The sequence below is a fragment of the Acinonyx jubatus genome, chromosome D1 (genome assembly GCF_027475565.1).
Source record: "Acinonyx jubatus isolate Ajub_Pintada_27869175 chromosome D1, VMU_Ajub_asm_v1.0, whole genome shotgun sequence".
NCBI lineage: Eukaryota > Metazoa > Chordata > Mammalia > Carnivora > Felidae > Acinonyx > Acinonyx jubatus.
The window spans coordinates 67,517,993-67,541,356 of record NC_069390.1 but is presented as its reverse complement, the minus strand read 5'-3'; the positions used below and the strand labels follow the sequence as shown (position 1 = coordinate 67,541,356).

The following is a 23,364-nucleotide window of genomic DNA, read 5'->3' as shown; positions in this document are numbered from 1 at the left end:
AGTTATCTAAAGTCTTTAGTGGTCTAGGTTACAGGTTACTGTTCCAATTATCACTCATAGCACTTGTTTCATTGCCTATTTGGTGATCTTTGCGAGCTACCTGACCTAAATTTTCAGCAATCTCAGGAGCCTCAAGATTTAGTTTTAACAGTATCCACAGCAAGGGCAGGCAAACTATAGGTCTGGGAACTGAATATGGCCTACTGCCTGTTTTTATTAATTTCATTGGAACACAGCCAGGCCCATTTGTCTACAGATTGTGTATAGTTGCTTTCACACTATAGCAGCAGAGTTGAGTGAATGTGACAGAGACTGTATGGGCCACAAAGCCTAAAAAATTTACTCCCTAGCTGTTTACAAAAAAGTTTACCAACTGCTGATCCATAGAGACACACATAGGAACTAATAACAAAAGTGAAATGGCTACCAACATATATAGTTGGAGCAAGTTAATTTGGTACATTAATAGAAATACCCTTTCATTAATTCTGACAGATGAGCATGGAAATAATTGTGTACTGAGCTATTAGCCAAAATGCTGTTTATAGCAATAGAAAAAAAAAACAAAACAGAAACAATGAGCACATCCAAAAAGGTATTAAATACAGGTATATTCGTGGAGATGCAGGGTTTTTATAAAAAAACAAGGCTCATCATCTCAAAATTTGACAAAATTCAGTTTTGTATTTTATGCTGGGTCCCCTCATTTTACTTCCTACCTTATGATTACTCAGGTTTTCTTCATTCCCTCTGCTTCAGGCTAATTCCTCCACATGTCATGTTGGTCCTAACTGGGGGATTTTCTCATTCTTGTTATTTCTTCTTGTTCATAAGTGTATACAAAGCACCTTATGTTTGGAACAAAACAATCAACTACTCTCAAGTCTGATTCCCTCAATCTATTTCTCTTAAGCAATACCTTTCTAGAAAAGCAGATAGTAACACTGTACATACTCCATTTCTTTCATTTTTCAACCCCCTGCATTCAAACTTCTATGTCCTCTTCTCACTTGCTCTAATGGCAAAATATCCACTCAGATTACTTATGGTCTAGCTGCAAACCAAACAGCAGTATATTTTTTAATAGTGCAGATAGCTTAATTAAATCATATGTGCCAACTCTAAATTTTAAATTTAATCACTATGATATTATTACAGAAGAAATACGAAGACATAGGAAATACAATTTCCAGTAAAAATAATGTAATTTAGGGTTTAATGTATATCAAGTACTATTCTGGCTGCTTCCCATGTGTCTAATCATTTGATCCTTAATAACTCTATGAGTATCTTATCCCTGTTTCACACAAGAGGAAACTGAGGTAGATGTTAAGTTACTTAGCCCAGCTTATAGTTGCACAGTCAAAACTTAAAATTCAGTTTAGTTCTAGAACTTACACTTAATCACTACATTATATAGCTTTCTTTTGTTTTAATTTTTTAATGTTTTATTTATTTTTAAGACAGAGAGACAGAGCATGAGTGGGGAGGGGCAGAGAGAGAGGGAGACACAGAATCTGAAGCAGGCTCCAGGCTCTGAGCTGTCAGCACAGAGCCCGACATGGGGCTCAAACTCACAAACTGTGAGATCATGACCTGAGCCGAAGTTGGACGCTTAACCAACTGAGCCACCCAGGTGCCCCTATAATAGCTTTCTTCAGGTAAAAGAACTACAAAAATGATCACTACAAAAAAGGGCATACTTTTATTACTTTCAACATTTCTCTTTATCACAATGAAAATAAACTAACACACAGCTTTACAAAAATAAATTTTTATTAAAAGCAGTAGAGTCTGAGCAGGAGACAGTACAAAGAATGTAAACAATGTAAACATCACTACATTCAGCTCAGCCTGATTGAATGCTGAAAGACAACTCTAAATGCTCTATGTGCCCTTACTAGCAAGATACATTGATCTATTATACACAGAAAACACGCTCTAATTTTGATTAGGAAAAAGTATTTTATCGAAGTCGGTCCCAGCGCCAAATACTGGCATCATCACAAACAGCTATAAGAATACTGCTATCCCTGCTAAAACTGGTTTGTCGAATAGCAGCACCACATTTATGATGAGTCAGTGTTGTACATCTAGGGGAAAACAAGACAACAGGTTAAATGCCATTCACAGAATATGTTGTCAGTATCTAACTTAAGCCAGTAAATTAGAAAACAAATAGATGTTCCAAGTCCTACAGGACGCATTGAAAACATCACTAAGAGCTCAACCTCAATTTTCATAAAATTTGGGTACATTTTAAATTAAAAAAGTAACTTGTCACCAGGATACTTATAACCAGTCACTATGATAAAAGATAAATGCTTTAAAATAACTGAGCCATTTAAATGTTAAAAATGATTTGAGGATGGTACCTTAAATATCAATTACTTCCTCTATACTGACATAACATTTAAGAAAAAGGCAGTAATTATCAATAAAATTTCTGAATACTTACTTGGCTTTATGAGGATCTTCTACTTCTAAATCCCAAACATAAAGTTTGCCAACCTGATTGCCCAATGCAAGCATCTGTATAAACACATTTTTTTAAACATCCAATTATTAAAATAGGCTATAAAGTATTCAAGCATTCCTAAGACATACTCATATTCCAGAAAAACCTCAGCTCCAGCTTATGGCCATGCTTATAATTATTTCTTTGCCATCTTAAATTTCGGATTTGTAAATGGGGATAAGAGCAACCAATACCTCACAGAAGTACTTTGAGTAAATCAGAAGGCATTCTGCAAATTTATGAAGAACTTTTACAAGTTACATTGTTAGCATGTACTCTTTATTCTGCCTTAAAGAACTGTAGCAAAAACTACAGACAGCTCCTCCAAAGCTTTCTTACAGAAGTAAATACCCAAGTAATTTGTTACTACAAAATCCTAACACCAATCTCCTTAAAATTTTAGATAACTATGGGGCGCCGGGGTGGCTCAGTCAGTTAAGCATCTGACTTCAGCTCAGGTCATGATCTCACCATTCGTGGGTTCGAGCCCCATGTCAGGCTCTGTGCTGACAACTTGGAGCCTGGAGCCTGCTTCAGGTTCTGTCTCCCCCTCTCTCTGCCCCTCCCCTACTCGTGCTCTGTCTCTCTCTCTCTCAAAAATAAATAAATGCACACACCAAAAAAAAAAACCAAACAAAAAAAACCTTTTAGATAACTAGTACTTTGCCCCATGTTTATTTTTCTTTAGGTTTTTCTACCAAAAATCTACTTACAAAGGTTAACTCTAAACACCAAAACATTAAATCTTAGTAACATGTTACAGAAAGTAAATACCTCACTGCCATGATTGACACCTGCAATTGCATTTATAATAAACACTGCAGATGGTGTGCAGAGCCACAAAGGTAGAATAAATAACACCAAAAGCCAAAGTAATCAATATAAAATACTGACGTAGAGATTCTTAGAGGGAACCGAACATGGATGCACAAAAGAAAAGTGAAATTATAATGGTCTAAGTAATTTGAGAATGTAAAAATATGTTGCTACCTTTTGCCAGAAATCCATAGAAAACCTCATGTACCAAATGTCACACTGGCTGTAATCGAATCGCCCGAGAATAGTCACATTAGACTCACTGGGTTTAATTTTGTCTATATCATCTTCCATTTTGCCAGGTTTCCAGCACACAATGGCATTTTCACAAGACTTTGAAAGAGAAAAATGAGAAAAAAAAAGATATGTTATGTAAAGAACTGAATTTAACTTTTGTTTAAAAAGCCTTTTTTCTCTCTATTATCTTTTTAGAATTGACAGTCTTAAAACCTGGTTATCCATCTACTAAATACAGTGATATACATTTATTTATATTTGGAGTCAATGCCCACACTTGACGACAAGAAGTTATATTATCAACAGAATTTAACAATACCCAAAAGCATTATATTATCTGGAATATTCATTTTGAAGTCACAATTTCTCTTCCAAACCAAATTCAGCTCTAGATACTCTGGCATCCAGAGACTTGAGTGTTTTATAGCAAAGGTAAAATTATATAAACTGTATACAAATAGATGGCTCTTCAATGTGTCCCCTGCTTAGAGATAAGATTATAATAGAAGGCAATTAAACGCGTGGTTTAACATCAAGACATTGATATGAGGATAGGACGGAAATAGACTAAGTTACACCTTCTCTATCCTGTAACATCATATCTTTCTTTGCACACATCTAAGTTAAGCGCCAAGTAGTAAAGAATACAATGGAAGAAAAATTACAACACAGTGGGCACTATTCACATTATAGGTCAGTGGTGTGCCAATTAAGGGACCTTTGGCAATGTCCCTGGCCTTTAGTAGGGAGAGGCCAGAGATATTGCTGAACATCGTACAATGTACAGGATGGCCTCTCCCATAAAAAAAAAAATTATCTAGCCCAATGTCTCAACAGAACCTAGACTGAGAAATTCTTGTGTAGGTAGAGTGCCTCCTGGAGTTTTATAGGACACAGCCTACACAGTCACATACGGCAGCTCTGTCAGGTTCACTGACCTATAAAATAGTTTAACAGCAGAGGCACAGGAAGATTAGGGAGGAAACGATACCCCTTTTTTTTTCTTCCTCTCTGCCTTTTTGAAATCACAGGGCTATATATCTGATATACAAATTCTTTACTGTAAAGTACCTTGGACATTACCTACTCTGATAACTCTTAACTAAGTGCACGATTGGACTGAAAGCCTGTCTACTTCTCTCAAAAGACTCATCTTGGTCCCAACCTTACTGAATGAGAACCTCTACAAGTGAAGGCCAAAACAGAAGAATTGTAACACAGCTCTTCAAGTGCTTGTCACTGACTGCACTGGTAAAGGACCCTTAATTAGTAAAGTGCCCTAATGGAGAACTAAAACTTAAGGAGCTAAAAAGAATTTGACAAGCCTAACAGATGACTACACTTAAAAATCATCTAGAAAGCTTTTTAAAACTAAAATTCCCAGGTCCTTGTGCCAGATTTAGAATCTCCAGGAGTGAGGCCTAGGAATCTATTTTTACAATGTTCTCCCAGTGATTCTGATGCAGAAATAGATTTGAGACCACCAATATAGTTCATTCAGGTCAGCTTCCTGAAACCTAAAATGCAGAAATTCTTTCCTATCATCTGATTAAGTTCTAAGAAAAGAAATTTTAGAGCTGATGGCTTTTTACTTTTACTTCCAAAATGATGGAGTAGATATACTTTCTCCTATTATCCTCATTGTAGCTTGAAAGACTAAATATCAAATATAAAGCAAACATAAGACTCTGAAAGGTACAGAGAAGGCAGTCTGGTTAGGAACCTTGGGATGTGAAGCACATTGAGTTCCTTGGTTTTCTTTTGCCTCATTTACAGACTGGATACTAGAGAAGGCAGCAACTCCCCCATACTAACGGGTAAAGGCCAAAAAAATCCCAACAAAAGCCTGTTCTCTCTGGCCAAAGAACCAGGAAGATAGCAACATAGCAAGAGAAAACATTTTCAAACACTCTACTCTAGCCAAACACCACAGGAAAAAAAAAAAAAAAAAAAAACTGTGGGCCCACCCTCATGTGAACCAGCCAAGGCCCAGTGGGGAGCACTTCTCAGGTGGTTAACTATGCACCTCAAGTGCATCCTCAACTCACCCTATCCCTCATCATAATGAGGTAACTCTTCTCCTTTCCAGCTGGGGTGGTATCAGAGGCGGCCCAGCAGAAAGTTAGCATGTTTACCACCAGCCACAACCCCCAGGGTCAGTGGAGACCACTTGGGAAACAGTAATAAGACACTATCATCTGACTTGCCCCACCACCTGCCAATCATGAAGTAGCGCTCCCTTTCCCCAGCTGAAAATTTATCAGAGGAAGCCTGCTGTGAAAGATTTAAATAAAATAAGACCCAGAGTCTTGTATAATACTCAAAATATCCAGATCTCAATCAAAAATTCACTTGTCATACCAAGAATCTTAAAATTCTCAATTTTAATGCTAAAAGACAATAAATGCCAACATTGAAATGACATAGATGTTGGAACTACCTAACACGGATTTAGCCACCATAAAAATGCTTCAATGAGCAATTACAAACACACTTAAAACAATTAAAAGTCTCAGCCAAAAAAAAAAAATAAAAACAATCAAATGGAAATTTTAGAACTGAAAAATTACTATAATCAAAATAAGAAAATCAATGGAAAGGTTCAACAGGAGATGAATAGAGTCAATAAATTTAAAGTTAGAACAGAAACTATCCAATCTAAACAAAAGAAAACAAATGTACACAAGAAAGGCCCAGGGGTCCAAATAAAAGATGTAACATTCATATCATTAGAGTTCCAAAAGAAGGGCAGAAGACAGCAGGCCTAAAAAAGAATTTGAATAATGGCTGAAAAGTTTCCAAATCTGGGACAAACTATGTCCCCAAAAGACATAAATCTACTACAAATTCAAGGTGAATAAACCCCAAAAGATAAATTCAAAGAAATCTGTATCAAGGCACATCACATTCAAACTTCTGAAAACTAAAAACACATAAGAAAAAAATCATGAAAGCAGTTAAGACAGAACACTTATGTTTAGGAAAAAAACAATTCCAATGATGTCAGGTATGTCATCAGAAACCACAGACCCTGGAAGGAAGGAGTACAACATTTTTCAAATGTTTAAAGAAAAGAATTGTCAACAGAAAAATCCTATAAAGAGCGAATGTACCTTTCAGGAATGAAGGAAAAATGAGGCCATTCTCAAATGAAGAAAAATTAAGAATTTGTCACTGGCAGACCTGCCCTAAAGGAATGATTACAGGCACCTTTATAAACATAAAGGAAATAATATAAGGAATCTTGGAACATCAGGATGAAAGAAAAATGGAAAAAGCAAAATGAGCAAATACAATACCCTCCTTTCCCTCTGGAGTTTTTAAGTTATGTTTGATGGTTGAAGCAAAAATGGTAATACTTTTTGATGTTCTCAAGTATAAAGGGAATATTTAAGACAATTATACTGTAAATGGAGGACAAAGTAATATAGAGGAAATAAGATTTCTATACTTCGTATGAAGTGGTAAAATGTTGATACACAGTAGACAGACAAGTTATATAAATATATATTTATACTTATGTTTGCATGGTAGTATATTTTTAGATAACTTTTTACTTTTAATCTATACATATTTTATACCTAGAGAACTTTCTTATAGATAGCATAACAAAATACATTATATATATAAGATATGGCAACAAAATAGGTAATATGCATATATAATGTAACCACTAGAGGAAACACCAAAAAAGCTACATAAAGAAATGTACTCAACACTACACATAAATCAAAATGGAATTCTAAAAAATGTTCGCATAGGGGTGCCTGGCTGGTTTAGTTAGTAGAACATGTGACTCTTGATCTAGGAATTGAGTTCAAGCCCCACATTAGGTGTTGAGCCTACTAAAAAAAAAAAAAAAAAAAAAAAAAAAAAAAAAAAAGGTGTTCATATAACCTATATGAAATTAGGGGAAAAGCCCAGATAAAAGAAAATAAGAAAAAAAAAAATTAAAGGATCCAGTCATTAAGACACAGCAATAACAAGCAACCCACAGAGCAGCTAAACATCATAAAACTGAAAGCAGTATGGGAAAAATCCACAATTACAGCTGGAAACTTCCCCATCTCTCACTAGTTGATAAAATAAGTAGACAGAAAAAGCAGTGCAGATATGGAATTCAACCACACCATCAACAAGAGCAGCTAACTCACATTTACAGAACTTACACACAAACAGAACTGCACATCCATTTCAAGCTCCTATGGAACATATACCTCAGATAGGGTCATACAATAAATCTCAAAAAGTTTAAAAGAGCCAAGATCATCAAGAGTATGCTGTGACCACAATGGAATCAAACTGAAATCAGTAAGAGAAAGATACAAGAAAATCTCCAGCACCTAGAAACTAAACAACACACTTCGTATCAAAATTAATGGGGCGCCTGGGTGGCTCAGTCGGTTGAGCATCTGAGACTCCATGGGTTCGAGCCCCGCGTCGGGCTCTGGGCTGATGGCTCGGAGCCTGGAGCCTGCTTCTGATTCTGTGTCTCCCTCTCTCTCTGTCCCTCCCCCGTTCATGCTCTGTCTCTCTCTGTCTCAAAAATAAATAAAAACGTTAAAAAAAAAAATAAAAATAAAAAAAATAAAAAAAAATTAGTGAAATGCAGCTAAAGCAGTGCTGACAGGAAAATTTACAGCATCTAATACTTACTTTAGAAAAGTCTCAACTCAATAATCTAAGCTCTCTTGGAGCACCTGGGTGGCTCAGTCAGTTAAGCGTCCTGACTTCAACCCCAGACACAATCTCACCATTCATAGGTTCAAGCCCCACATCAGGCTCTGTGCTGACAGCTCAGAGCCTGGAGCCTGCTTTGGATTCTGTGTCTCCTTCTCTCTCTCTCAAAAATAAATAAGCATTAAAAAAAAAATTTTAACATTTATTCAATTTTGAAAGGCAGAGAGAGACAGTGCGAATGGGGGAGGGGTAGAGAGAGAAGGAGACAGAAACAGAAGCAGGCTCCAGGCTCCGAGCTATCAGCACAGAGCCTGATGAGGGGCTCAAACTCAGGGACCGCGAGATGATGACCTGAGCCGAAGTCGGCCACTTACCCGACTGAGCCACCCAGGCACCCCAAAAAAATTTTTTTTTAATAATCTAAGCTCCCACACCTTAAGAAATTGGCAAAAGAGCAAAATACATCCATGAGAAATAAGAGATAGAAAATTGATGAGTCCTTACCAAGACTGACATAAAAAGAAGACAATAAATTACCAATTTCAGGAATGAAACAGGGCCATCAGTAGAGGCCTTGCAATTATCAAAAGGGCAGTAAGAATACTACAAACAACTCTACACACAATTTTTACTTTAAATACAATGGACCAATTCCTCAAACAGCACAAATTACCACAACTCACACAATATAAAATAGTTAATTTCAACAGTCAGTTCTTTTAACTATCAGGGAAACTGAATCTGTTATCCTTAAAACTCTCCCTCAAAAATTTCTAGGCCCAGATGATTTAACTGGAGAATTCTAACAACCATTTATGAAGAATTAACATCAATTCTATAAACACCAATTCTATCAATTCCAGAAAATAGGAGGGAAAACTTCCCAATTCATTTTATAAAGCCAGTATTATCAATAGGAAAACCAGACAAAGACATTACAAAAAACTTCAGACTAATATCAGTCTCATGAACACAAATACAGAAACATTTAACAAAATACCAACTATTAGCAACATATATAAAAATTATACACTATGACCAGGGACTGGAATCAATATTAAAAAAAACAATGACAGGGTGCCTGGGTGGCTCAGAGCAGAGCGTGCTTGGGATTCTCTGTCCTCCACTCTCTGTCCCTTCCCCCAATCACACACACTTTCTCTTTCTCAAAGTAAATAAACTTAAAAAAAAGAAATACACTGCATTAACAGGCTAAGGAAGAAAAACCACATGACCATACCAACTGATAGAGAAAAAGCATTTAACAAAATTCAACAAGGATTTCATGATAAAACTCTCAAAAAACTAGTAAGGGAGACAGTTCTCAACTTGATAGAGAACATCTACAAAAAAAAGCTAATTGTCAAACACTGAATTCTTTCCCCTTTAACATCAGAAACAAGTCAAGAACGTCTGATCTTAACATCACTATTCAACATAGAACTGTAAGTCTACCAGTGCAATAAGGCAAGATCAGAAAGGAAACAATACAACTGCCCCTATTTGCAGATGACATGATAGTCTATGTAAAAAAATCCCAAGTCCTCGAAAAAAAACCCTCCTAGAATTAGGTCACAGGATTAAAGGTCAATATGTAAAAATCAACTGCATTCCTATATACTAGCAATAAACACATAGAAATAAGGAATATCATTTGTAACCACAAAAAAGAGAAGTACTTAAGTATAAATCTAACAAAGTATGTACACGACTTCTACGCTAAAAGCTACATAATGCTGATAATAAAAATCAAAGATCTAAATAAATGGACAGACATGCTATGTTCATGAACTGGAGAGCAGAGCAAAGATATTAGTCCCCCACCAAACTGATATATAGGTTTAACATAATAGCAATCAAAATCTCCCTTGCCCATAAAACTCCTGGCAAGATTTTTTATAAAATGTAGACAAGATTATTCTAAAATTTAAATGGGAAGTCAAAGGAATCAAAATAACTAAAACAACTTTGAAAAAGAATAAAATGGAAGAAATCACTTAACCAATTCCAAGACTTACTATAGAGCCACAGTAACCAAGACTGCATATAGCAGTGGTAGAGGGAAATAGAACAGAAAAACCAGAAAAGGCTTCATACAAGTAGGCCAAACAACTTTGACCAAAATGCAAAAGCAGTTCAAAGGAGAAAGAATAGTTTTTCAACAAATGGTGCTGAATAATTGGCTATCCACAGGCAAAAAAATGAACTACTACCTAAACCTCATACAAAAATTGACTCAAAACAGATCATACGTTAATATAAAATGTAACACGACAAAATGCAGGAAAAATTCCTTAGGATCCAGAGTGTGAAGAGCTTTTAAATGTAACATCAAAAGCACAATCCATAAAATAATTTTCTTCAAACAAAATTCAATAAATTGAAATTCGTCAAAATTAAAACCATTTGCTCTACAAAAGACCCTGTTAAGAGGATGAAAAGACAAGCTACAGATTGGAAGAAATTTTTGCAAACTACATATCTGACACAGGATTCATATTCAGAATATATTCAGAACTCTCAAGACTCAACAATAAAAAAAAAAACACACAAAACCAATCCAATTAGAAAATGAGCAAAAGATATGAAGAGACATCATCGAAAAGGATATATGGATGGTAAATAAGCACATGAAAAAGATGTTCAACATCACTAGCCATCAGGGAAATGCAAATTAAGACCACGATGAGGTATCACTACACACCTATCAGAACAGCTAAAATAAAAAATAGTGACAGTACCAAATGCCGGCGAAGATTCGGAGACACTGGATCTTTCATACATTGCTGGTGGGAATGTAAAATGGCACGGCCACTCTGGAAAATAGTTTGGCAGTTTCTTAAAAAACTAAACAAACTTAACCATGACCCAGCAATTGCCATTCTAGGCATTTATCCCAGAGAAATGAAAACTTAAGTCCACACAAAAACCTGAACACGATTGTTCATTAGAAGCTTTATTTGTAATAGCCCCAAACTGGAAAGGACCAAAATGTCCTACAATAGATGAATAGTTAAATAAACTGTGGTACAGCCGTACCATGGAATACTACTCAGCAATAAAAAGGGGAAACTATTGATACACACAACAACTTGGATGGCATTATACTGAGTGAAAAAAACCAATCTTAAAAGGTCCCATACTGTTAACATTCCTGAACTGACAAAATTCACATGTGATAAAATGATGACATAGAACTATACGCACACATTGTACAATGTCAATTTCCTAAATTTGATATTGTATTATAGTTATGTGAGATGTATGTGGGAGAAATCGGGTGAAGGGCAATATGGGACTTCTCTGCTTTGAAACTTACTGTCAATCTAATTATTTCAAGGTCAAAACTTTAAAAAAAGGAAAAACTATACCTGGAAGGCCAAGAAAAAAGTTAGGCTCTGCCCAAGAAAATATGCAATGCCCTGAAATCCACATCAAGAAAGGAGACTGGACAGCAATTTTTCCAAATATGACAATCCTAAATGTTCAGATAACATCACCAACAACTACTCTAAATTATCAGCAAAAAATATGTAAATATACATCAACACTTTAGAGATCAGGGGTTGGCAAACTACAGCCCATAGCCAACCCCAGCTGTTTTTGTAAATACAAATTTACCAAAATGGACACAAACATACCAAAAAACCCACCACTGGCTTTAGAAATTGGGTTATTTTATAGCATCAGATATCAGAGAAGAATATCATCTCACAAGTTAACATTTTTCCTATTATTACAGCACAAGTTATAACAATTCATCAGGATGTTTTATGCCTAAAACAAATTTCCAAATCTATGAGACTTCAAGGAAGAAAAAAAAAGGAATTTCTGCCATCTGCCATCCAATTTACCAAACTATATGAAAAAACTGTGCTCCCTGAAAAGTTCCAACTCACACAAACACAAATAACAGAAGTACAGCTTAACAACAGTTAGCATACCTTGGAAAGTATCAAATCACCTAACCATCGCACACAATCGACATAATTCCTATGTATGTCTCTGGTGGAAAAGTCAGGAAAGTGAATTTTCTGAGAAATAAATGGCCTGAAATGGAAATGTCAAAAGTTAAAGGAAAAAAGGATAGTAGAATCACACTAATTTTCACTTAAAAGATTTATAAAACTTTAATAAATACAATAAGTTATCTAAAGTTAAGCATTAACAGTCTATGAAAGTCAATATATCTAGATTATTTCAAAAGATCGTCATCTTTCTAGAACAATGACATATCATTCCAAAGACTGCTAAAGAGAAAGCTAGATGAGAGTCCTGCCTTGAGCAACAATCTCTGGAAATGGTATCTGACAAGAATCTGGCATTTAATAAGACTTTTCCTGTATCTGGGTAAGTAAAACATACTGCTATACATACATACATACATATATATATATATATATATATATATATATATATATACACATATATTTTGCTTAAACATGTCTGTGAGAAGACCACCAACTACCAGTTCTTCCCGTTCTACAGATAATTAAAAGTATACCTAACATTTCTAATCTAGTGATTCAGTTTTAAACTGAAATTAATTATAAAAGATGATATGCCAAGAATTAGTTGTGTCTCTTGGGCAATTCAACACATCCTTTTTACTTCTCCTTCATATGTAAAAAGGATGCTGGGTTGAATCCTCTCATACATTCCTCCCAATTCCAATTAGAGGAGCTTTTCTTTATTAAAACATTAAAATGTTATTCATGATGTTATAAATTCTCTGTTCTGCTGTAATTATGTTAACTGCTTTTTAGCCAAATAAATATTATAATCTATGGTTAAACCTCTCAAGACCAGCATAACTCAATGCTACTTTCTGTAAACTGTAAAATATAATTCTATTTATTCCAAAGCTCTAGAAAATATGAAAACAAATATTATACTAACCCCTTGGGTTCTAAAAGAGAAATCTGGAAGTTGTACTAATTGTCAGAGGCCACTGAGGTCTCATAAATGTTAATGCATTGAAGTATTTGTTGATGGGTTATAAATTTAACTGATAATCTATTAATAATCTGGTTTGATAAAGAGAAAATAAATGCTAGCTCTTTGTTAAAAAAGAATTGTAAACAAAGTTAATAAATGGAGATTTATGACAGTTACAGTGAAAGTGCTAACAGCCTGATCAGATACTGAAAAGACAGTTACTGAATTAAAGAATCGTAACATTTCAGGGGTGCCTGGGTGGCTCAAGTCGGTTAAGCGTCTGACTTCAGTGATTCATGGGTTTGAGCGCTACATTGGGCTCTGTGCTGACAGCTCAGAGCCTGGAGTCTGCTCTGGATTCTGTGTCTCCCTCTCTCCCTGCCCCTCCCTTACTCGGCACTCTGTCTCTCTCAAAAATAAGTAAACAATAAAAAAAATAAAAGCATTTCGAAAACAGGTTTCAATTGGAACTTTTCAAAAATAAAAAAAAAAAAGAAGATTGCCTGGCTGGCTCAAAGGGTGGAGTGTGTGTCTCTTGATCTTGGGGTTGTAGGTTCAAGCCCCACATTGGGTGGAAAGATTACTTAAAAAATGAAAATCTTTATATATATTAAGAAAACTTCCCACTCAAAATCTCTTGAAGGAGGTTCCAGCTTTTGAATTTTCTCCATCTAAAAAAGGGATCATCGTTTAAAGGAAAGAATTACATTATCATGAATCAAAGCCAAGAAACCCATTTAAAAAATCAGGATTTACTGACGTGACTAAAAATTAAGAGTGCTGACAAATAATGCTAGCAACATTATTCAGAAGGACCCTTTACTCTATCCCACAGCAATTTTAAGCAGCTTAACATTATTATAATGTAAAAAGCCAAGCATATACATACCTAAATAAGTAAAACATGCTACTAAATTAAGATGAAAACGCAATTTAAAGGGGATTTTGAAAAATGAGCCACAAACATTAGACTAAAAGCAAAGGGCTATATTTAAAATCAGTAAATTTTATGGTATGTAAACTGTAAGGGATTATGTAAAAATTTTGGATAAAGTGAAACACATCATCAATCCAACAGCAAGAAATAACTCTTTTAAATAGCACAATTTTTACCTGTTAGTTTTATTTGGGTTATAATCATAAGATTCTTTAATTGCATTCATCATTCTCTTTGAATTGATCCTCCAAAGTTTAAGAGAGTGATCCATACCACAGGACATTATTTTTTCACCCAAAAGATCATAATCCTGTACGTAAAACAAAAAAGCTTAGACATACAAAATTGCCCAAATTAGACTATCCAATTTTCATCTGAGGTACAGTGTAGTGAAAATTGTACTTTAAGTCACAAACACTTTGAGTTTCATCTATGTAGCCCATAAATCAGAGCTGTTACTGATTTCAAGATTTAATTTTATCTGATTTGTCACCATAGTATATATGAGCTTATATAAGTCAAGAAAGTAAATTGTTTGAATTTAGTTTTATCTATTCAATTATTTTTAAATACTACCTTTGCTTGATTTTAAAGGTAAATAGAATGCTGAAGTAATTATTCTATGATGCAAAGACCTGAGTTAAGTTTGTTTTCTTTGTCTATTAAACAATGAAATTGACAGCTGTATGTGAAAATATACAATGAGTCTTTAAACAACTGAAATTTTGCTTTATGTGTATATTTAAGTCAAAATACTTCAGTTACATTAGGTAAGTTCACTTTTAAAAAGAAAAAAGGTCTAAAAAAAGGAAATAATGTATTTTAACTTTTTCATTTGCTATATACCAATTGTTAAGACTGCTAACAGATCATCCGTTGTAATAACCTTAATGTACCTATTTCATAAAGCAATGAGGCACAGAGATGCTCTTTAACTTAGCATGTGATTCATGTGTTAATGAAAATCTCACACATCAGTCCTTCTAGTGGAACTCCTCCTGTATTATAGAGAAGAGGATATAGACTGTGTACTGCTCTCATTTTAAGAAATAACACATAGGGGCACCTGGGTGGCTCAGTAGGTTAAGCGCCTGACTTCGGCTCAGGTCACAATCTCACAGTTTGTGTGTTTGAGCCCCGGGTTGGGCTCTGTGCTGACAGTTCAGAGCCTAGAGCCTGTCTTGGATTCTGTGTCTCCCTCTCTCTCTGCTCCTCCCTCATTCATGCTCTGCCTCTATCTCTCAAAAATAAATAAAAGTTAAAAAAAATTTAAAAAAACAAAGAAAGAAAGAAATAACAATAGAAGGGTGCCTGGCTGGCTCAGTCAGTAGAGCATGCAACTCTTGATCTTGGGGTTATGAACTTGAGCCACACACTCGGTGCAGAGATTACCTAAAAATAAAATCTTAAATAAAAAGAAAAAGAAAGAAAGAAAGAAAGAAAGAGAGAAAGGAAGGAAGGAAGGAAGGAAGGAAGGAAGGAAGGAAGGAAGGAAGGAAGGAAGGAAGGACAGTAAAGAGTTCTATCTATGGAGGAGAGTATCTTCCTTATTAATCTAGGTATTTGTGTTAAACCAACCTTCGAACTGATCACTAACACTGTTTTCCAAGAGCCTAAGGGCTTTAGATTTCTGTTTACTGAATTCAGAAGTCTGGTTGCTGCTACTTCTAATTACCTCAATGTCAACAGCAACATGACACCCTTAGAGCCAGTAGCTCTAATTTATAATTCTTAAAAAAAGGATGGTAGTCATGGCTTTTAAGACACAGAAGACGGGAGAGTGCTGCTGCAACTTTTAGAATCCAAGGTGACAAAGTAGATGAAATTAGGTATGATTCTCACAAAAGCATACAAACTCCAACTTCCAATTATTTAGTACTTCCAATTAAAATGCTACCTGCTTCAAAACATGGTGCCCCTTTACATAGTTTAAGAAAATACTGAAGAGTTGTAAAACCACTAAGTAAGTTATAAATGGAACATAAGTAAAGCTAAAATAATGTAAAAATGTTAAGGGGCGCCTGGGTGGCTCAGTCAGTTGAGCTTCCGACTCTGGCTCAGGTCATCATCTCCTGGTCTGTGAGTTCGAGCCCCGCGTGGGGCTCTGTGCTGACACCTCAGAGCCTGGAGCCTGCTTCAGATTCTGTGTCTCCCTCTCTCTCTGACCCTCCCCCATTCATGCTCTCTGTCTCAAAAATAAATAAACATTAAAAAAAATTTTTTTTATGTAAAAATGTGAAAATACTAGCTAAAAATACTAGCATCACATCATTAAAATGGTTCAATAGATTATAATAAAGTTAACATGACATCAAAAACTTATCTAAAACTCAGTATAAACATAATGAAACATTTCCAAAAAATGGATCTTATATTTCAGCTTTATTTGAAGTTCATCTTTTATTTGAAAGATGAGAGTTGGGGTGGCTGGCTGGCTGGCTGGCTGGCTGGCTCAGTCGGTTAAGTGTCCGACTTCAGCTCAGGTCATGATCTCGCAGTTTGTGAGTTCGAGCCCCGCGTCTGGCTCTATGCTGACAGCTCAGAGCCTGGAGACTGCTTCAGATTCTGTGTCTCCTCTCCACCCTTCTCCCACTTGTGCTCTGTCTCTCAAAAATAAATGTAAAAAAAAAAAAAAATTGAAAGATGAAAGTTGATCAACTGCTAACTGGCTTAACCTTTTTCTTTAATGACTGAGAAACAGCAAAACAAAAGTTAGCTTGGTGATTTTTGATTGAACAAGTTCAAGGTATTCTTTCATGAGAATCCAGGTGCTGGTATAAAGTGCAAGAGTACAGATAAAACACAGAGCCTTATTCGCTTTATTCCTTCATCTGTAAGGTAATAACCTTGTTATATCACAAGTAAACGAAATGAGTGCCTGACAGGCTATATGAAACAAACCACATGCTTTCTTGTAAGAGTTCCATGGGGATCGTTCAGAGCTCTGTAGCTCTGTACACCTGAAGATCACCGCCCTGCAGCTTTCAACTTACAGCACTTAGAACTTCATCTCTGTGCCCTTCTACGCCTCCAAATATTGCCACCAGAGTGTCTGTTTGGATATTCCATAATCGTAAAGCATGATCTAGTATAGACATAAAAAAAAATTAAAATGAACTTTAGTCATTCATTTACTCTGGACTTGCAAAACCTCTTTAAAGAAGTAAAAACTACTGAAGTTTGGAATTAAGTTATGCACAGTGGGGACTAAGCAGAATCCAATTATATAGCAATTTAAAATATTTACATCAACATGTAGACTTAAGTATGAGCTCAAACTTTCAAGATCAAAAAGAAGTATTTATGTGGTCTTAAAATATGTTTAGCTTATTTACCTCAAACAATTTCTTTTAAATAACATCTGATTTAATGGAGTCATGCTCATGACATAACACTTAGGGATTTGACATAAATAAAGTTTGTTATGTCATAGAACAAGATACTACAGTTTTTCCCTCCATAGAATCCACATTTAGTAGTTGAAGGGGACTGAACAGATTTACGAGATCCTTACAGTAAACCCAAAATAGGATTAAAAACTATACATATCACAACATACTTTTATAGTATTAAAGACCTCTTAGAAATATTAACTATAATTTGAGCAATCTCATCCACTAAACATTAGCAACAAAATATACAGCATTAATATAAAAATGAATGTACAGCTTGGTATCTGGCAATGCTCAAATTGTACATGACTATTAATCTATTCCATAGGGAACACTAAAAGAGTAACAAATTATGTTTAGTAGTGGAAATTAACATTGCTATAAAAATTATTTCTTAAAAAAAATTATTTCTTGATTCCAATTGTGTACAAGTTTTTGTGTGGACATTTATTTCTCTTGACTACATATACACACACACGGAAGTGGTATTTCTATGTTTAACTTTTTGAGGAAATTCTAGACTTTTTTTAAGGTGGGTACATTTTACATTCCCACCAGCAATGTATAGGGGGTTCAAACTTCTCTACATTCTAGTTAACAGGTTATTGTCTGTATGATTATAGTCATCCTACTAGGTACGAAATGGTCTCATTGTGGTTTTGATTTCTATTTCCCTAATGATAAATGATGCTGAGCACCTTTTCACGTGCTCACTGGACAACTGTGTGTATTCTTTAGAGGAGGTCTATTCAAAACCTTTGACGCTTTTTTTAAAGGGTTGTCTTTACTGTTGAGTTGTAAGAGCTCTTTATACAAATCCCTTATTAGATATACAACTTGGAAAATATTTTATCATATTCTGTAGATTATTTTGCACAATGGGGGAAGAGCTGAGTTAAAAAGTTGTGATAGTTAGAACAAGTGCAACATTATGACCCAGATCACCTGTAAAGAAATACCTGGGTCCAGCTACTATTATCAGAGGAAAGTTGTCAGCTCTTCCTAGGTGTCAATTTCTATACTTAAGCCTTGATAGTTAAAGAAAAATCACACTGAAGTATTTTCATGTAAGAATTTTCACTTGAGGACATCTTTTAATATAAACAGATTGAGGGGGAGATTATAGGTTTGATAAGCCTTTATTTTTTGACAAGCCTTTAAAAAGAAAAAACTTGACTAGAATAATGTAGAAATAAAAGGGAAAAAGGCAATCAAGAACAGAATGTAGAAATAAGAACAAGCCAGCTCATTTCAGAGAGCTCAGAAATGATTAAGAGGCCTGAATGAGCCCTGAATAAACTTATAATGCCAATATAGGCATATGGAAGGCTTTCTCTTTATAAGTATGGGAAACATTTCAAAGAGCTTATACTAGAGAACTTAGCATTTTAAGGAAGTCTATTAGGGGATCCTTTACAAAACAAAAACTTTATAATACATAGAGAAAAACAATTTTCAGATGCATTATTTCTTACTACATGACTGGTTAGTCATAAGATGATTTGCAAAACTTTTGAAAATTCTTAAAAACGTCCTAACTTTGGTGTTCTGCCACTAAAATTAATAAAGTTTAATAAAATAATTCAAATGAGGATGAATGATCATAACACACTACTGCACATAAGAAGGGTAACACATACTTAACCTTCAGTACCTATTATCTTATTTATATCTGATGTTAACAGTGTATTTTTCATGGTCTTTCAACTAATTCTTGGTCTGGGAATGCTAATAAGGTCTAAGATTTTTCTACTAAAACATACTTTATAAATTCTTAAGTTTGGCTTTTTTTTTTTTTAACCTAAGAACTCTCTGTCCCTTAAAAAAAAAATCATTTCCAAATAAATAGGACTAAAGAAACATTTGCTTCTCTTACCTTTACTTACTGACAGGAGAAGATTTGGATCTCTTGGGTGGAATTTCAGCTCATTGATAGCATTTCCATGGCCAACATAATGCTACAATAAATTTATAACATTCAACTTTCATATTAAATCAATAAATTCTCTCGTTAATCTTAAGAGAATGGAAAAATAGTTTCACTTAAAGTACTGGTTCTCAACCCTGGCTGCACATTAAAATCACCCAACAAAGTAAGGTTAAAAAAAAAAAAGAAAAAAAGACATTGAAGTCCCAACTGCAGGTATTTTGTTTTGACTGGATTAGCTGAGGCCCAGCTAAGGATTTAAAAGACCCTCAGGTGATTCTAATGTGCCCTAGGGTTAAAAAACTTCTGATTTAAAGAGGTTTGTAAAACTTCTCTCAGTATCAAATTCCTAGGCTTCACCTTTTGGTTCTTTACAAGGTGCCCTTGACTCTAAATCCCTAATTAAAAGATTTGGAAAAGACTTACTCTTCCGCTATAGTTCATTCCAGTCATTCCAGACTCTCTGAATAAGGCAAGGCAGGAGGCAAATTATTCTATTTTTTTAAAATTTTGAATAAAACATTCCTGCTTATTCCTTACTTCGTATTATCTAAATGTGACAAAGGTCTCAAAAGACTTGTCTAAAGGAAGCAAAAAGCAAAGTACAAATCAAGTTAGAAAGTATACAGATACTGATTCCACTAGTTTTAAATTAAAAAATAGTAAGTTTTCACAAGTGTGCATTCAAAACAGGGCAGATCTAACAATGTAACCAAAAAAACCCACCTTTATGCACTGCATTGTTATGGGATTAATTATCCTAATTATGCCTCTAGATCCGGCCACAGCCAGCAAAGGATGGCTTGTATTGCTATCATATGTCCATGCACAAGTATAGAAGTTTTCATCAGCCTAAGAAATGCCAGTTAAGAAATATAATTTGTTTTTGAAAAGTAAACACGTCAACGATTATAGTACAGTACAAGGAAAGCTCCAAAGAAACGCTCAAGTTTTTACAAACCAGTCCTTCTGCTCAATTTGATTACTATTCAGAGATGCTTTCACTCAACTGTCATTTGAAAGCAGCCATGAACAATATGTAAATGAATGGGTATGGTTGTGTACCAGTAAAAGTTTATTTACACAAACAGGTAGCTAGCCCCACAAGCTGTAATTTGCTGACCCCTGTTTTAGCCCAATACTTCTGAATATGCATCTCTAGAAAAAGATCAGCAACTATTCAGTTTTCCACTATTTCCTGTGAGACTTTCCCAGTAAGGCTACAGAGCACTTCTTTCCACATAAAAATGATGGAAGACTGAATATCCTCGCTTTTTCTTTTTTGCTAGCTTTTTCAAATGGATCTTAAAAGAAACAGCTTTGACTAACCTTTTGGCTTTTTAAACTTTTCTTTTTCTTTATGTACTCATGTTTTGCAATATTTTATTTCCTAAACAAACTGCATGTTTATTTTTTCCCTATAGGCTTTGTTGTTCAAATACTTGGGATGAATGCCAGTCACAGCTTCTGATCAACCCAAATTCATCAAATTAACTACCCTGACATGATAAAACTCTATGCAAGGTCAAAGAAACAGGAGGTTTAGCTACTCTCTTGCTATCATTCTCTACTACTGGATTTCCAATGCTCATCTCCAGACATCCTTCCCCCCTCCCTCATATCCACCTTAAAATACATTTCTAGGGATCAGGAAAATTAAACTAAATACAAGGAGTCTCTTGTGACAGTAAAGGAATAGCACTGGGTAAAGAAAGGACAAACTTTAGGGAACTAATTAATTTAGAAAAGTTTTGGTGTACTTATTGAAATTTCTTTAGCCAAAGATATTAAAAACCCAGGAAAGGATACGTCAGCATCCACATAAGATTGCAACAACCGGATTTCTCCTTGTGAGTGACATTCATATAAGGTAACCTAATAAGAACAAAAATACGGTAAATTTCATTTCAAATACAAAAACATACTCTCTTCACCTGTGAAACATCTTAGTCACAAATGTGTCTTAGAGACACTATAGAAACTATTGCTTTAAAATAACTTCTTTAGGGGCGCCTGAGCAGCTGTTTGTTAAGCGTCTTACTTTGGGTCAGGTCACGATCTCACGGTTCACGAGTTTGAGCCCCACACCAGGCTCTGTGCTGACAGCTCAGAGCGTGGGCCTGCTTGATTCTGTGTCTCCCTCTCTCTCTGCCCCTCCCCCACTCATGCTGTCTTTCTGTCAAAAATAAGTAAACATTAAAAAAAAATTAAAAATATCTTTTACTTATTTTTGAGAGAGAGAGAAAGTGAGAGCACAAGTAGGGAGGGGTAGGCAGAAGATCCAAGGTGGGCTCTGCTGACAGCTGGGAGTCTGATACGAGGCTTGGACCCCCCCATTGTGAGATCATGACCTGAGCCCAAGTCAGACACTTAACCAACTGAGCCATCCAGGGGCCCCTAACTTTCTGATGTATGGGAGTCCTTTTTATTTGCCATATATTCTAAAATTAATACTATCTGCATAATATACAATTTAACTGTAATAAATTTCTTTCCATTTTTTATAGTTTATAGTTGTGTTAGCAGTAACTTAATAATTTCAATAGAAATAAGAACTAGCAGCGCCTGGGTGGGTCAGTCGGTTAAGCGTCCAGCTTCAGCTCAGTCATGATCTTGTAGTCCCTGGGTTGGGCTCTGTGCTGACAGCTCAGAGCCTGGAGCCTTTCAATTCTGCGTCTCTCTCTCTCTCTGCCCCTCTCCAGTGTGCACACATGTGCGCACTCTCCCAAAAATAAATAAACGTTAAAAAATTTTTTAAAAATATAGTAACTCTATAATAATCACCTATCACTATTAATAAAAGCTCTACATTAATAGTCTAAAAAAAATTCCTTATATGACTGCTAAACTAGGTTATATCCCGGAAGGTAATTTTTTTTTAAAAGAAGTCCAAACAGAACTTTTTATAATTCAATATACTATGTAATGGCCTTCAATGTCATTTTTTTAAGTGTTTATTTTGAGTGAGAGAGAGATTAATTGTGAGTGGGAGAGGGGCTGAAAGAGAGGGAGAGACAAAATCCCAAGCAGGCTCCCGTGCTGTCAGTGCAGAGCTCAAGAAACTGAGCCACCCAGGTGCACTCCCTTCAATGTCATTTTAAATGATAACAGGGATACTTTTTGTTAGGATGCATGGAATATTTAAAATAGCATACTGGAGCACAAATTATACTAATTCTCATATTATCATGGCCAAGTTAGTGAAGTATAATCTTAGGTTTACAGTGATGTCTTACTTAAAGTAGATTCAAATTAATCAATGCAGTATGCTCCCAACTAGGAAAAATAACCTTAATCTTTTCTTGAAACCACATCACTTTCCCCACAAATTTTTTTTTTTTTCAAAGAACTTAGGAACCAGACAGCTATAGGCAGGCTACATATCACAAACTACATTTGGCTAAACACCAAAAAAACCCCTGCTGTCCCATGTTATCAACTGTAGTAGCCGAGTTTCAAATTTTCAGAATTTCAACAACCTAGTAAAGCACCAGAGCCTTAAATGTAATTAGACCTTCCTTAAAGGAAGTTTTCCAGGAAATTACCTAAAGTCAAATTTTACTTTTTAGAAAATAGGTATCTAGAAAAAAATGATCTAGCCCAGAATAGATGCATATGTGTTCCTGTGATTTGGAAATATGCTGACATTTCAAAAATATGGAGATGACAGTCCCTGGTTATAAAGTTAACTTTGAGAACAGAATACCAACACTAACAAAAAACAAATACAGAAAACAGTGTGCATTAAATCATGTTCTTTTATTGCCTAAGAAGCTTAGCACAATTACTAAAGAACCGTAACATTTTTTTTACTCAAAGTAACAAAGTATAAAACATCTCTCTGATTCATTCCTCTTCACTTCTTGGGCTAAAGGCAGAGGAAGTGACTTATATTTGTTATCAACCTATATCCAATTCG

At 35.1% G+C, this 23,364-nt stretch overlaps 1 protein-coding gene across 2 annotated transcripts in view; it reads right to left on the bottom strand.

The window, feature by feature from the left end:
• Nucleotides 1-1,758: 1,758 nt before the first annotated feature.
• Nucleotides 1,759-23,364, bottom strand: part of EED (embryonic ectoderm development) — a 30,713-nt gene continuing 9,107 nt past the window's right edge. Inside the window, exons 4-13 of one of the 2 annotated variants that reach the window (XM_027039970.2) lie at nucleotides 21,255-21,320; nucleotides 20,172-20,297; nucleotides 19,395-19,476; nucleotides 17,120-17,211; nucleotides 14,303-14,436; nucleotides 12,196-12,301; nucleotides 10,993-11,067; nucleotides 3,509-3,667; nucleotides 2,459-2,532; nucleotides 1,759-2,093 (exon numbers count right to left, since the gene is read on the bottom strand). In XM_027039970.2, the coding sequence (XP_026895771.1) occupies nucleotides 1,967-2,093; nucleotides 2,459-2,532; nucleotides 3,509-3,667; nucleotides 10,993-11,067; nucleotides 12,196-12,301; nucleotides 14,303-14,436; nucleotides 17,120-17,211; nucleotides 19,395-19,476; nucleotides 20,172-20,297; nucleotides 21,255-21,320 (1,041 nt within the window). In that variant the 3' untranslated portion in view covers nucleotides 1,759-1,966. The remainder of the gene's footprint in view (nucleotides 2,094-2,458; nucleotides 2,533-3,508; nucleotides 3,668-10,992; nucleotides 11,068-12,195; nucleotides 12,302-14,302; nucleotides 14,437-17,119; nucleotides 17,212-19,394; nucleotides 19,477-20,171; nucleotides 20,298-21,254; nucleotides 21,321-23,364) is intronic. The other variant, XM_027039971.2, reaches the window with a different exon arrangement.